Raw genomic sequence first — 15159 nt, 5'->3', positions numbered from 1 at the left:
TTTTATTTTCTTTACTAAATTGTTATTTTGCCATATCCATTATGTGGAGTTAATTATCTGTTTATTATGCCCATGTACATAATTTGGTAATGCTGACAAAACGAAATGTGTTCAAGGACTTTGTAATATATACTTGTGTTCAATAGGATGGGGGGTCAATACATATGGGGAGGGAGATGCAGTGTGAAAGATAAAAAAAATTAATGGTGTAAGTTTATGGTTGACCCTAGTAGACTGTGTCATTGAACTCCATCATAACAACAAGTTTATGGTGTGGTCATTTGGTGAGTATCCCCAGATAGGGTATGGAAATAACCTGTTCTGACCTTATATATCAACCTATACAGTAAAATGCAGTCATTAAGCTGCTTTCTTAGACACTGTTCTTTTGGCCTTGTAGAATTGATTCTCTGCACTTGCCTCTAAACTATAAAAATGGAAACAAACTGACACAGTTAATAGTGTTTACTTATATGGGAAATTTCACACAAGAGAATAGCAAAATACAGTGGATTCCGGTTAATCGGGGCAGCTGTTTATTTGCAGCAAATCTTAAAAAAGAGACACCAATCATGAAAATAGCCATGTCTTACTTTGCTTAATTGGGACAGCATGCCATTTAATCGGGGCAGGAGACCACTGCACTGGAGATTACCCTACGATTGTCTCCGACGGTACCATGTGGTTTGGTCAAAATTCTGGAGGTCACAACCATAAATCAATAAAAACAATTAGCAGTCACCTGTTTATTGGGCTTTTCTGTTAGTGAAATCTATCATAAAAGGTAGTAAACTCGATCTTATTGAATTTGCGATAATACCGACAGCTGGAATTCTGTGGGTTATTATGGTGAAATGTGTTTACACTTCCATGAAATCTTCAGTCATATAAAAAAATTAATTTTAAGATCTTCTCTTCATTCCTATTTTTAAACTTTGTAACTCGTTACTCCGTTCTCACTTGCATGTATCATGTTACTTGCAATTTGTGTGCCGTGTTCTTTGATATTGATTGCTTATCTTTTTACTGTTTTAAATTTTAACCCCCAAACATAAATGTCAACTCGTTTTATGTACATATTACAGTACGTATCAATTATTCCGATTATCATGTATATTCTTCCGATTTTCACGTATCATTTAATTTTTTAATTGGTAAGGTAATAAAGGGTAAATCTGTGCTTAATATATCTTTGCTTTTATAGCCTGTGGATAATATTCCTCGTATTTTCTCTAATTAGAATCGCTGTTTAATAGAATTAAAATTCAATTCACAATGACCGGCGCTTACTATACATCGTATAGTGAACGGTACTTTACTATGGTGAGTTCGTAATAACGTGATTTGATTTGATTGTACACCTAAACCAATTGTAAAGGGGGGGGTACATTGTATTTTTAACTATTTACGTGAAACTTCGGATAATTGGGGCAGCCGCTTAATCGGGCCAAAATGCACTAGTCCCGATGTGTCCCAAATAACCGAAATGGACTGTATTTATATCCAAGAATTAAGCATGAATTTTTATTTTTAAAATGTGCAATTATGGTAGTACTCTTACCTAATAATGACTGATCTTATGACTAGGAATTGTTCCAGAAGTAGAAGATGCTTTTCCCAGTCTTGCTTACCGATCAAATCATCAGTTAATACCCCATGTATGGTATCCACCATCAGCACCTCGTATACCAATGCCACGCTTCTTTTAAAAGGAGGAACCAGAAAATCAAAGTGCAGAACTTATAGTTCTGTAATTTTATGATTTGCTATAGATTTTAAAAAATATGTATATTAAAAATTAAAGTGTAGTATTTGTTCCCAAATAAAATTTAATACTTTAAGAAATTGGTTTTCAAAATATTTGTTGTTGAACATGCAATATATTTATTAAAGCTGCTTTGTCTCAATTTTTTCACTGCTTTTCCATGATTCTACAATATCTTAATACATGGAGATCATGAATATCTTAAGTAAACTTTATGTATAAGTACTTACCTATTTTTAAATATTTATTTAATTTAATTAATAAAGTAAAACTTTCTTCTATCAGCATATTTCTCATTTACCACACATTTCCTAACAGTTGTGTCAGAGCAGAAAATCTGATTTTAGTCCAAATATTTGGACAATTGTTTAGTCTAGTACTGTCTATTTCAACATTCCTTTGTTTTATGTTTTCATGTAATTGATAACAAAAAAAAATGAATACTTTTTTTTTTTTTTAACTCTGCTAGTGCTACTAAGTACACCGAGGTTTACCGGTTGCACTAAGTAAAGAAAAATTAAAAATTTAATTAATATTAGAATTATGCCAGTGTGAATTTACTGTTAAATCCAGTATAGCAGTTCTGATCTTCAGAATTAATATATTTTTAATTGAAAAGTATGTTATAAAAATTGCTTTAAAAATAAAAAGAATGTTGAATTTGTGCTCCAGTATTAATCTTCAGTAGCTTTTTCGTTTCAGCTTCATTTTCTCCTATCTATTGATTTGCAGTAACAACTTAATTGCATAACTCAAGAGGTTCCTTTGGGGGGGGGGGGGTAAGGTTAGCATAGGCATATGATGCAAGAAAACAAGCTTATGCAGTATCAGCCAAAAAAAAAAAAAAAACTTCAACTTCACCCCTCCGTTCATTCGACATACCTGTCCAGCTGAGACTTAAATTTATTTAGGCTATCAACTTCAACAACAAGGGATGGAAGTCTGTTCCACCAACCAACTACCCGCTGGCTAAAGGCAAATTTCCGCACATCTATCCTACATCTGTCTTTCCTCAATTTGAATTTATGCACTCTCAGGTGATTATTCTGAGCAAGAGGAAGAATCCCATCAGCATTGAGCATGCTCAAACCATTCAAGGTTTTATACACCTAGATCACCTCGCTAGTTCCTAGTCTCCAGACACTGTAATTCGCAAAACTTAAGCCTTTCTTCGTAAGACCAACCCTTTGTTCCATTCCCTAATCTTGTTGCCCTTCTCTGTACTTGTTCCAGCAGCTCTACATGCTTCTTGAAATGAGGCCTCCAAACCTGTATACAGTACTCAAGGTGTGACCTGACCATTGCCTTATACAAGGGAATAATCACCTTATCCCTGCTAGAAAAATTCCTGTATATCATTGACAAGACACCATGAGCCACTCTTGCAGCCCATCTGCACTACTCAGAGAACTTCATATCTGCCTGCACAATTACCCCCAGGTCCTTTTCATTCTCTACCAGTCAGTGTAGTACCACAGAGTTGATACGTTGCTCTGGGGTTGCTTTTTCCCATATGTAGTACTTTACATTTGTCAATATTAAACTTCATTTGCCACCTCTCTGCTCAACCTTTCCAGATACTGTTGCAGCAGCATAGCATCAGTAGTGTCCTTAACAACCCTGCCAACCTTTGTATCGTCTGCAAACTTGGACATTAAGCTTGATATACCATCATCAATATTATTTATAAATACAGAAACAATAATGGACCCAACACTGAGCCCTCCAGGGACTCCACTAATAACATTAGTCCACAATTAGCAGTGTCCATTGATTACCACTCTCTGTCTTCTCCCCTTCAACCACCCCTTTATCCATAGCAGCAATTTGCCTCCAATGCCACACTGCTCCAATTTTTGCAGCAGTCTTCCATATGCAACAGTATCAAAAGCCTTTCTAAGATCCAAGTGTATAATATCAAAGTTATTCCCTGCATCCAGTTCTTTTGTGACTGTATCATAGTATCCAATCAAATTGGTAAGGTAAGGCTTCCCCTTAACAAAACCATGCTGTGTCCGAGCATGGTTTTGTTAAGGGGAAGGAATTCCTGGAATTTTTCTGTTCCAGGAAAATTCCAGGAATTTTCCTGGAACAGAAGTTAAACTCACAAGTCTATAATTACTTGTGTTAGCCTTTGATCCTCCTTTGTGAATTGGGGTCACATTTGCACATCTCAAGTCTATGGGTACCTCCCCTGAGTTCGAGGAATCTCTCATAATTATGGCTAAGGTTTTGCTTACTTCCTTTGCTGCCTCCTTTAATATAACTGGATAGATCCCATCCACCCCAGGTGCATTTCTTGTGTTTATCTTCAACAGTTTCTCCTCCACTTTACTCTCAGTTATTACAAGATTATCCATCTTACTGCCAAAGTTTACTTCACCTCTGGCATTTCCCTTTTTGAATAAGTCCTCCTGTGTGAATGTCGATGCAAAATATTCATTTAGTTTGTTAGCTACCTGAGCAGGATCATCAACAGTTGAACCATCGATATTAAGTGGACCAATCTGATTCATCCCCTTCCTTCTGGAGTTTACATAAGTAAAGAACTCTTTGCTGTTTTTCTTTGTATCCCTTGCCAACTATTTCTCGTAATCTGCCTTCGCCGGCCTAACTTCCTTTGTAACTTGGTTACAGATCAACTTATATCTATCATAGGCTTCTGTGTCACATGTTAATTTATATGTATCCCATGCATTTTTCTTCTCTGCCATATGTCTAATTAGTTCATCTGACATCCATTTTGGTTAAACCTTGAACAATATTTCTTAGTTGGTATGTAAAGCCTAGTAGCTTCCAAGATAAGGTCTTTGAATGCTTCCCATTTTGAATTTGCTGTTGGTAACATCATCAGTTGGTCCCACTGTATAGAATTTAAATACTGTCTCAGACCATCGTAGTTGCCTTTACGAAAGCAATAACCCTTCCCTTTACCCCCTGATGGTAGTTACCTCTTTGAGTAAATCCCACTTCAGCACACTGTGATCATTGCCACATAGTGGTTCCTTTATCTGCAGATTCTTAATGCATGAAGAATCACTACTAATAATCAAATCAAGAGTATTACTCCCTCTAGTTGCCTCCTGAACATGCTGATGTAGAAAATAATCATCTAATAAATCCACAAAAGCCTTGCTAGTGTGTGAGTGACCAACCTACAAATTCCAGTCAATATCTGGGAAATTAAAATCCCCCTTTATAAGACTCTCTGATTTACTGGCCCACTCTATTTCCCTGTACAGTTTCTTATTATACTCATCAGAGTCATTAGGCCTATAGCACTCTCCTACTCTCAATTTTGATCTCCCAATGCTTATGTCACACCAAACTGACTCGACAATGCACTGTCCAGCGATGTCAACTGGCTTCACTTCTTTTGATTTTATATGTTGCTTAACTAATAGCATAACCCCTCCTCCCTTCCTATCCTTTCTGTAGACATACTCCCCGAATTCCAGTTCTGCATTCCTTTTATCTGTGTGATACCACGTCTCTGATATCCCAACAATATCCGCCTTTGATGCTTTGAGCAATACCTCAAATTCATCAAATTTATTTACCAAACTCCTAGCATTCGTGTACACGCACGTATACCTACACCTGTTCCTATTCTTAGCTATCCTAACACAACCCATGTGTTTAATTGTACTGCAATGACTCCCAGCAGTCTCTGAAATATCCTGCATTTTGTTTTCCAGGCATCTGCTCATTCCAATAGAAGGAGTGCAAGAATCACTTTCACCTCTGCCAGTGACTACTGTTAATCTATTAGTCCTTGTATCCCTCTAAGCTAGCAGTTTTGTGACCCACCTAACACCGCCTCTGTAGCATCAGCAAATATTCTTGCACCCTTTTTATTTAAGTGTATCCCATCCCTGTAGAAGCAGTCTCTCCTGTTAACAAGTACAGACCAGGCTGAAAAAAATTCTACCCCTTGAGCCTTGCACAATCTTTCCAGGGCCGAATTGATCAACAAGGCTCTCATCATATACTCCCTCCTATCGTGTCTGGGCAGAATTGCAGACACTTTCAAATTTAACCCTAATTCACGGCTTTTTTTCAACAGTGACCTGTACTTGTTAAGTAATTCTGCCTGTCTCCTACTCTTAATATCATTAGTGCCAACGTGTACAACTATATCACCTTTTGTGCCCTTAAAAGATGATATCCGCTCTACAACGTGTTCCCCGTTTCCCTGACAATAGAGTCACCAACAACTACTAGTTCCTGTGGGACCAGCGCATTCTGCCTTGGGGGTTGCCGCTGTGTTGCGTGACCAAGTGCAAGCTCTGGAGTTGATGTGGGCAGCTGAGAGCTTGATGGGCCCCTCAATTTAGTTGCTTCGAGGGCATCCACCCTGTCCTTCAAGCTCTCATATAGGCCCATAACAATGCTGAGTTGTTGCCTGATTTCGATACACTCCTTGCATCGCGCACACACAAAGACATCCCCCATGGCAATATCATGTCCCGTACCTGAATGCTCCACAAACATCATGCAAGCAGTGCATTTTAAAAGGCTGTGATTCAGAAGGCAACTGCTCCCCTTAGTTCTCCTCTGAGCCACAGTACTTCCATTAGCCTGAGTCTTTTGCTTTGCTGTTCTGGTGTGAGTCATGATTTCGATTTAATTTCAATAAAATTTCAATTTCAGTACAAAATTATAATCCTAAACTTGTATCCCAACACAGTTATAACGCTATATATATTTTTCAGAATCAAGTATTATCTACGAGTTCCGTTTATATAACTTCCGTATCAAGTTATGTATTAATTAATTATGTTACGTTCGTAATCTAAGTTGTTATATGTATTTAGTTAAAAGTACAATTTAATTGACAACGAAGTTTAACAAGATTAATAGATTTTACTGATTAATTGACAATATTATATTATATACTATACTATACTAACGCTATCTAGTTCGGGATATAACGTTGTATCGTATAACAATAGCAGCAAGTTACGAACGGTGCGGACACTTAAGTATTAATTAACTTCCAAATCTCGCTGTCTCAATTCAGAATAAACTAACATTCTTGACTAGGTCTATAAGTTACTTATAGAAAATAATTTGATGTAACAATTGGTCAATAAAGCGGCTAAATATGGCTAAAAAACTTCTCGTTCAGTGGAGCTGCAACTTGTAACACGTGGATTTGATACCCTTACCAATACTTTTATGCAATTATAAGGCCGAGTAAAGAATAAATACACCAGATTAATCATAAAATCATAAAATGATGCTATACTACTAAATTTAAATCAAAAGTTTTAGAAAAACAATAATTTCAAATCAGTAAATAAGAAAATCCACTTAGCGGCTTTGAACACTAGGCGGCTCCCACTAGGTTTGTTTTGTACCCTGCATATTAAAATAAAATTTCAAAATCACCAGTTTCTCATGATACCACACTTACAAAAATTAAGAATTTTGAGCATACAGCATTAATAATTGTAAAAGAAAAAAAGCAATGGTGTAGTAATCATGCACGGACCAAAGATGAATATGGTTAAAACAACAAAAATAATGATGAACAAGTATGCCACAGAAAGGGATGTAATCATTGAAGGAGCAGTAATTGAAAGGCTGGATTCATATACTTATCCAGGACAAGTCAGCTGTAATAATGATAAATGGCTGGAAGTCAAGAGAAGAATAAATTTCGGCTGGATAGCATTCCACCCAAAGTAGGTGGAAATATAGTCACATACTGAGGAGCAATATCCCAATTTGCTTGAAATGTAAAATAATGACCCAATCTATACTCCCCACCATGCCTTATGGAAGAAACTTGGGCACTCACCAAAAGAATGGAAAAGAAGCTGAAAACTACACGTCAAAGAACTGAACAAATTATATTAGGAATCAGACTGTGATAGATAAGAAGAGAAACACATGGATTTCGGCAGCAAACACACAAAAAAAGACATTCTTATCAAAACTAAAAAACTGAAATGTACTTGGGCAGGACACATAGCTGGAAGACATGATGACAGATGGACTAAGAAAATAACAGAATGTTACCCAAGAGGAGCTAAAAGAAAACCTGAAAAACAACAATGGAGATGGACAGATGAAATTCACGCGTTCGTGGGATGGCCATTACACAAAACAGAAGGAACTGGAAAGTTGCTGGGAATTCTTCATCCTGGCAGTGCATGATGGATTCCACTTCGGATGTCTCACGTCAAAATGTATCTATCTTATTAAGGAAGCCATCTATGCAGGAATTCTTATTGATTGGAAATCAAGTGTACAAATTATACCAAAATAAGTAATAACCAGGCTAACTTTTTGCCTCTCCTAAACAGGTGAAGGCAGTATGTTAGCCTGATAAAACAGCAAGCAAAGTGCAGAAGTTGCCAACCTACAACTGAATCCCATAGCAAATGGAAACAGTCTTATCAAATCTTAGGGATATATGGGGAGCACTATTAGCATTAGTAAAGGCACGTGATGCAAGAAAGCAAGCTTATATAGTATCAGACAAAAAAAAAAAAAAAACCTTCAAAATTCACACATTCACTCGCTCCAGATGTTTCTCTAGTTTCTGCCTTGAATCTATTTAAGCTATCAACTTCTACGACAGATGGAAGTTTATTCCAGCAATCAACCACCCACTGGATAAAGGCAAACTTCCACACATCTATTCTACAACTGTCTTTCCTCAATTTCAATTTATACCCTCTCAGGCGATTATTCTGAGCAACATCAGCAGAATTCCAGATTCCATCAGCATTGAGCATGCTCAAACCATTCAATGCTTTATACACCTAAAGCAGATCGTCTCCAGACACTAATTTGCAAAACTTAAGCCTTTCTTTGAAAGAGCAACCCTTTGTTCCATTCACTTAATCTTGTTGCCCTTCTCTATACTCATTCCAGCAGCTCTACATCCTTCTTAAAATGAGGCTGCCAGACATGCATACAGTACTTAAGGTGTGGCCTCACCATTGGCTTATACAAGGGAATAATCACCTCCTTATCCCTGCTAGAAATATTCCTATATATCATTGACAAGACACCATGAGCTACTCTTGAAGACCATGTGCACTGCTCAGAATACATCATATCAGCCTGAACAGTTACTCCCAGGGCCTTTCCATTCTCAACCACTATTAATTGTGTTGTACCACAATTAATACATTATTTTGGGGTTACTGCTTCCTACATGCAGTACATTACATTTGTCAATGTTAAACTTCAGTTGCCACCTCTCACAGCCCATATGCTCAACTTTTCTAGATCCTGTTGCAGTAGTGTACTGTCATTAGTGTCATCAACAACCCTGCCGACCTTCGTATCATCTGCAAATTTGGACATTAAGCCTGATATACCATCATTAATAAATACAGAAAACAACAATGGACCCAACACTGAACCCTGGGATACTTCATTAATAACATTAGTCCATGAAGAGCAGCGTCCCTTGATTACAACTCTCTAGGCGCCTCTGTACCCAGGTGGGCAGGAGCAGCAGAGCGTAGCACACACTTCTTGATTAGACCGGGGTTCGAGCCTGTGACCACCAAATACGGAGGATGCGGAAAGATCAGGGAATGACCACTGCACATCCCCAGAGCAATATGGCCTTAGTTGCTAATGCTCCAAATAACAAACAAACAACACTCTTGTCTTCTCCCACTCAACCATCCCTTTATCCATAGCAGCAGTTTTCCGCCAGTGCCACAGTGCTCCAATTTGTGCAGCAGTCTTCAATGTGCAACAGTATCAAAAGCCTTTCTAAGATCCAAATATATGATAACAAAATTATTCTTTGCATCCAGTTCCTTTGTGACCACATCATAGTATCCAGACAAGTATTCCCCTTAACAAACCCGTGCTGTGTCCGAGCTATAATTGAAGTTTTGTCTAGATGATCCTGCAGTACTCCTTTTTAAACAGCACCACTATTAATTTCCCCAGAACAGAAGTTAAACAAACAAGTCTGTAACAAGTCAAAGGGTGACAAGACTAAAACAGGTCTTGTCACCCTTTGATCCTCCTTTGTGAACTGGAGTCATATTTGCACATCTCCGGTCCAAGGGTACCTCCCCTGAGTCCAATGAAGGTCTCATAATTATGGCTAAGGGTTTGCTTACTTCCTTTGTCGCCTCCTGTAATATAAGTGGATAAATCCCCTCTACCCCAGGTGTCTTTTTTATGTTTATCTTCAATAATTTCTCCTCCACTTTGCTCTCAGTTATTAAAAAATCTTTTAACTCACTACCATAGTTTAACACACCTCTGGTATTCTGCTCCTTGAATAACTCCTCATGTGTAAATGTAGATGCAAAATACTCATTCAGTTTGTTAGCTACCTGAGCAACAGTTGAACCATCAATATCAAGTGGACCAATCTGATTCATAGAAGGAAGCTTCTAGAGTTTACATAAGTAAAGAACACTTTGCTGGTTTTCTTTGCATCCTTTGTGACTTGGTTACAAAGGATGCAAAGATGGCTTTATGTTGCTAATGCTCCTAAAAACCAAATAACAACAACAACAGATGAACTTGTATCTATCATAGGTTTCCGTGTCACCTGTTAATTTATATGTATCCCATGCATTTTTCTTCTCTGCCACATGTCTCATTAGTTCATCTAGCATCCATTTAGGCCTAAATCTTGAACAATATTTCTTAGTGGTATGAAAAACCCAGTAGCTTCTCACTCACACACTTGCTAGTGTGTGAGTGACCAACCCACAAATTCATTAATATCTGGGAAATTAAAAATTCCCCATTATAAGACACTCCTGGCCTATTTCTCTGTATAGTTGTTTATTATACTCATCAGAGTCATTAGGCCTATAACACACTCCTACTTTCAAATTTGCTTTCCCAGTGCTTAGGTCACACCAAACTGACTTGACACTGCCCTGTCCAGCCATGTTGATTGCCTGTACTTCCTTGGATTTTGTGTTTCTTAACTAATAGCATAACCCCTCCTCCCTTTATATCCTTCCTGTACTCATTGTACTTCCCAAATTCCATTTCTGCATTCCTTATATCTGTGTGTCACCACATCTCTGAAATCCCAACAATATCTATCTTTGATCGAAAATTATTTCTTGACTGAATGTCTAAGAGATATGAATAAATGATGCTTTCATACTACCTCTGGGTAGTAGAAACGATGAAAGTGCCATACCCATGCATAAACAACCTCTTTCATACTCTTAGACATCAGCCAAGAAATATTTTTTGATTAAACCAAGCACACCATCAAGCATCTCTCATATTACGGAGTTATACTTCATAACTGGCTTTTCATTATGGGAACAGGGTACCTGCCAACCCACCGATGACGAAGCCAACCAGCTTCGAAACGGTGGTGGTGCCCATCTGAGAATAAGTAGCAGTAATCTTCTCTACCTGTGAAGTGTTAGTTATTCGAAGTAGTGCAATACGCAGGCAAATCGTTGTGAAGGTGTTCACAATACGACATGAATAAACGATACATTCATACTACCTGGGTAGTAGAAATGATGGAAGTACCATACCATGCATAAACAACCTCTTTCATCTGCCTTTTACATTTTGACCAACACCTCAAATTATCAAACTCCTAGCATTGGTGTACACGCAAGTATACATGAACCTGTTCCTATTCTTAACTACCCTAACACAGTCCAGATATTTACTTGTTCTGCAATGACACCCGGCAGTCTCTGAAATCCCCTGCACCTTTTTTGAAGGCTGCTGCTCATTCCAGTAGAAGTACAAGAATCACTTTCGTCTCTTCCTGCGGCTACTGTTAATCTATTAGTCCGTGTACCCCTCCCCCCCCAAGCTAACAGTTTTCCGACTCAACTAACACTGCCTCGATAGCATCAGAAAATATTCTTACACCCTTTCTATGTAAGTGTATCCCATCCCTGTAGAAGCAGTCTCTCCTGTTAACAAGCACAGACCAGGCTGAGAAAAATTCTACTTCTTGGGTCTTGCACAATCTTTCCAGGGCCGAATTGATCGACAAGGTTTTCATCATATACTCCCTCCTGTCATGTCTGGGCAGAATTGCAGACACTTTAAAAATCAACACTAACACATGGCTTTTTTTCAACATTGACCTGTACTTGTTAAGTAATTCCACCAGTCTCCTACTCTTAATATCATTAGTGCCAATGTGTACAACAATATCACCTCTTGTGCCCTTAAAAGATGAGCCAATGTCCCTTATTAGTAGAATGCTGGCAGAGAGCCAGACTAATATTGGCAGCCAGTGGCCTGCTAGTCTTCCTCTTTGTTACCCTAGGGAATGGACAGACAATGCAACCCAAACAAATATAGTTTGGAAACTCAGACCAAATTGGCTTTGGCAGAAACTGTAATGGCTGCAAGAGGTACTAAAGAATGTAGAAAACCATAATGGATACCCAGATGTCACCAGTACTCAAAATCAATATCATTCCAATCATCCATAACCTTCTAATTTGAAGTTTTAATGAACCATTCTGATGTTTCGTTAATAAAGTTTTTATTACAAAAACTTTTATCAAGCATCAGGCAAGGCAACCATGCTCCTATAGATTGATAAAAAATGTGGGGATAATGAAGATGATGATGGGAATGTGCAAACTCACCCCCACAGCCCAATTAATCTTGGATTGTGGGGTGGGTAATATAATCTTCAACAACACTCGTAAATAGAAACAACATGTTGTGCCAATATTGCAGTTTCCCCATTGCTGGGATGCCAGATTAAGTAGAAATTCCACTGCCAGCTTCTTAGGTTGATCAGCTGAGACATTGTTCAGCTGGTGTCACAGTTACGGGCGAGTCAGTAGATGCCACACCATATTCTTGTGTGTACATTTTGGCATGAAACTCGCCTAAAACTGTCGCCTCATGATCTCACCAAGGGATCTGGGCTTCAAAAATCCACCACTGTTTGCACAATTCAGTGTGTGTGTGGGGGGGGGGGGAGAATTACATAATTTGAACACCTTTTAAGTTAAGATTACAGGCAATGAGTGGAACAGCTTTTAAGTTAAAATTACAAGCAATGAGTGGAACAGCTTCTGAATTAAGATTACAGGCAATGAGTAGACCAGGTACATGTGGTGTAAAAAGGATGCACTGGAGTATGTCTTATGGCTTGTGACTAATAACATCAGAGTAGGTGGCCACTATTATCGAGGAGGACTTAAAAACTAATAATAACTGTACATTAACCAAGATACGCTTAATTCAAAATTTATTGTAATACGCAATTCAGAAACAGACCTCCAAACAGCCCACTAGGCAATATTATGCCAATCCTGCTCCACTTATGAGTCAAGAAAGCCAATAAAATACACCATTCAGCTGACTCAACTATTAAACTAATTTAAGCATTGAGCAACAAGCCAATGTGGACTAACCACTGCTGTAGACAAGTGAATCCTAAGAGCATGATTACCAAACACAGATGACATCCCTGTTTGCATCACACAACAAAAAACCTCAGGAATAGCACACAATCCTCTAGCACAGTGGTTTTAAACTGGGGTGCCACAACAATGTTCCAGGAGTGCCACATAATTTGGGTTTAAGTTACTTAAAAACATTTTTTTTTTTTTTTAATTTATATATTTATTTCATTATGAAAAGGTGTACGGTATCTATTTAATTTTATGATGATCTATGATTGACGTTTATTTATTACAATAAAGAATAAAATTATATAAGTACAGTATATATAATTTGTATTATGAATTGTAATTTTGTTTATAGTTATATTATTGTAATAAATACATAATATATATATTTTTTAAGATTAGTTGAGTATGGGTTCCACAAAATAAAATAAATTACTTAGGGGTACCATTATTAAAAAAAGGTTGAAAACCACTGCTCTAGCAAGATAGGTAGTGCTGTGAGTAATTCCATGGCTTATGACATTGAAAATATTTTACCAAAATATTCAGGGTATTAAAACCCAAAAACATATGAACAGCTCACAGAGCAATCACGTGATTTTTTCTGAAAGAAACATAAGTAAGAAAAGACTTTCGCATTAGCATTAGTACAGGCATATGATGAAAGACAGCAAACTTATACAGCATCAGCCAAAAAAAAAAAGAAAAAAAAAAGCACTTCCCATTTCACCCATCCATTTCCAAATGTTGACTAGTTCTACCTTAAATTTATTTAAGCTATCAGCTTCCATGACAGATGGAAGTTTATTCCAGCAATCAACCACCCGCTGGCTAAAGGAAAATTTCTGCATATCTATTCGACAACTGTCTTTCCTCAATTTCAGTTTATGCCCCCTCAGGTTTGTAATCTGAGAAAGTGAAAGAATCCCATCAGCATTGAGCCTTCTCAATCCATTCAAATGCCTTATAGACCTCAATCAGATCGCATCACAGGTGCCTAGTCTCCAGGTGCTGCAATTTGCAGAACTTGAGCCTTTCTTCATAAGAGCACCCCTTTGTTCCCTCAACAGCCCTGTTGCCCTTCTCTGTACTCATTCTAGTAACTCCACATCCTTCTAAAATGAGGCTTCCAGACCTTTACGCACTACTCAAGGTATGGCCTGACCATTCCCTTATACAAGAAGGTAATCATCTCCTTATAACTGCTCACAAAATTCCTGTATATCATTGGCAACATCCCATGACTTACTCGGGCAGCATGTCTGCACTGCTCAGAAAACTTCATATCTGACTACACAATTACCCCCAGGTCTCTTTCAGTTTCCACTACCCTGAGCTGGTGCCTCCGTAGCCAGGTGGGAAGGAGCAGCAGTCCGTAGCACACGCTTCTTGATTAGACCGGGGTTCGAGCCCGTCACCACCAAATACGGAGGATGCGGAAAGGTCAGGGAATGACCACCGCATATCCCGGAGCAATATGGCCTTAGTTGCTAATGCTCCTAAAAACCAAATAACATAACTACCCTGAGTGTAACACCACCCAGTTAGCATTGTCAACTGGGTGGTGTTACACTCAGGGTAGTGGAAATACAGTACTTTGCATTTGCCAATGTTAAACTTTAGTTACCACTTCTCAGTCCATCTGCCCAACTTTTCCAGATCCTGTTGCAGCAGCATACGGTCATTACTGTTATTAACAACCATGCCAACCTTTTTATCATCTGCAAACTTTGACATTAAGTCTGATATACCTTCATCAATAATTGACAAATACACAAACAACAATGGCCCAACTTGGACCTCTGGGGATTTCCACTAATAACATTAGTCCACGAAGAGCAGTGTCCATTGCTTACTATCTGTCTTCTCCCACTCAACCATCCTTTTATCCATTCTAGCAACTTGCCCTTAATGCCATACTGCTCTAATTTGAACAGTAGTCTTCCTTGTGCAACAGTAGCAAAAGCTTTCTTAAAATACAAGTACAGTCGATTCCGGTTATTTGGGACACATCGGGACTAGTGCATT

At 38.1% G+C, this 15159-nt stretch overlaps 1 protein-coding gene across 1 annotated transcript in view; it reads left to right on the top strand.

Annotated features, from left to right (window-relative positions):
• The window catches only part of LOC150081740 (F-box only protein 7-like), a 389948-nt gene extending 388090 nt beyond the window's left edge, over positions 1–1858 (top strand). The window contains exon 11 of the mRNA XM_090379603.1: positions 1588–1858. Within this exon, the coding sequence (XP_090235729.1) occupies positions 1588–1709 (122 nt within the window). The 3' untranslated portion in view covers positions 1710–1858. The remainder of the gene's footprint in view (positions 1–1587) is intronic.
• Positions 1859–15159: the final 13301 nt, after the last annotated feature.

Source organism: Mastigoproctus giganteus, chromosome 8 (genome assembly GCF_048544385.1).
Source record: "Mastigoproctus giganteus isolate SK-2022 chromosome 8, ASM4854438v1, whole genome shotgun sequence".
NCBI lineage: Eukaryota > Metazoa > Arthropoda > Arachnida > Uropygi > Thelyphonidae > Mastigoproctus > Mastigoproctus giganteus.
This window is presented reverse-complemented; position numbering and strand designations above follow the sequence as displayed.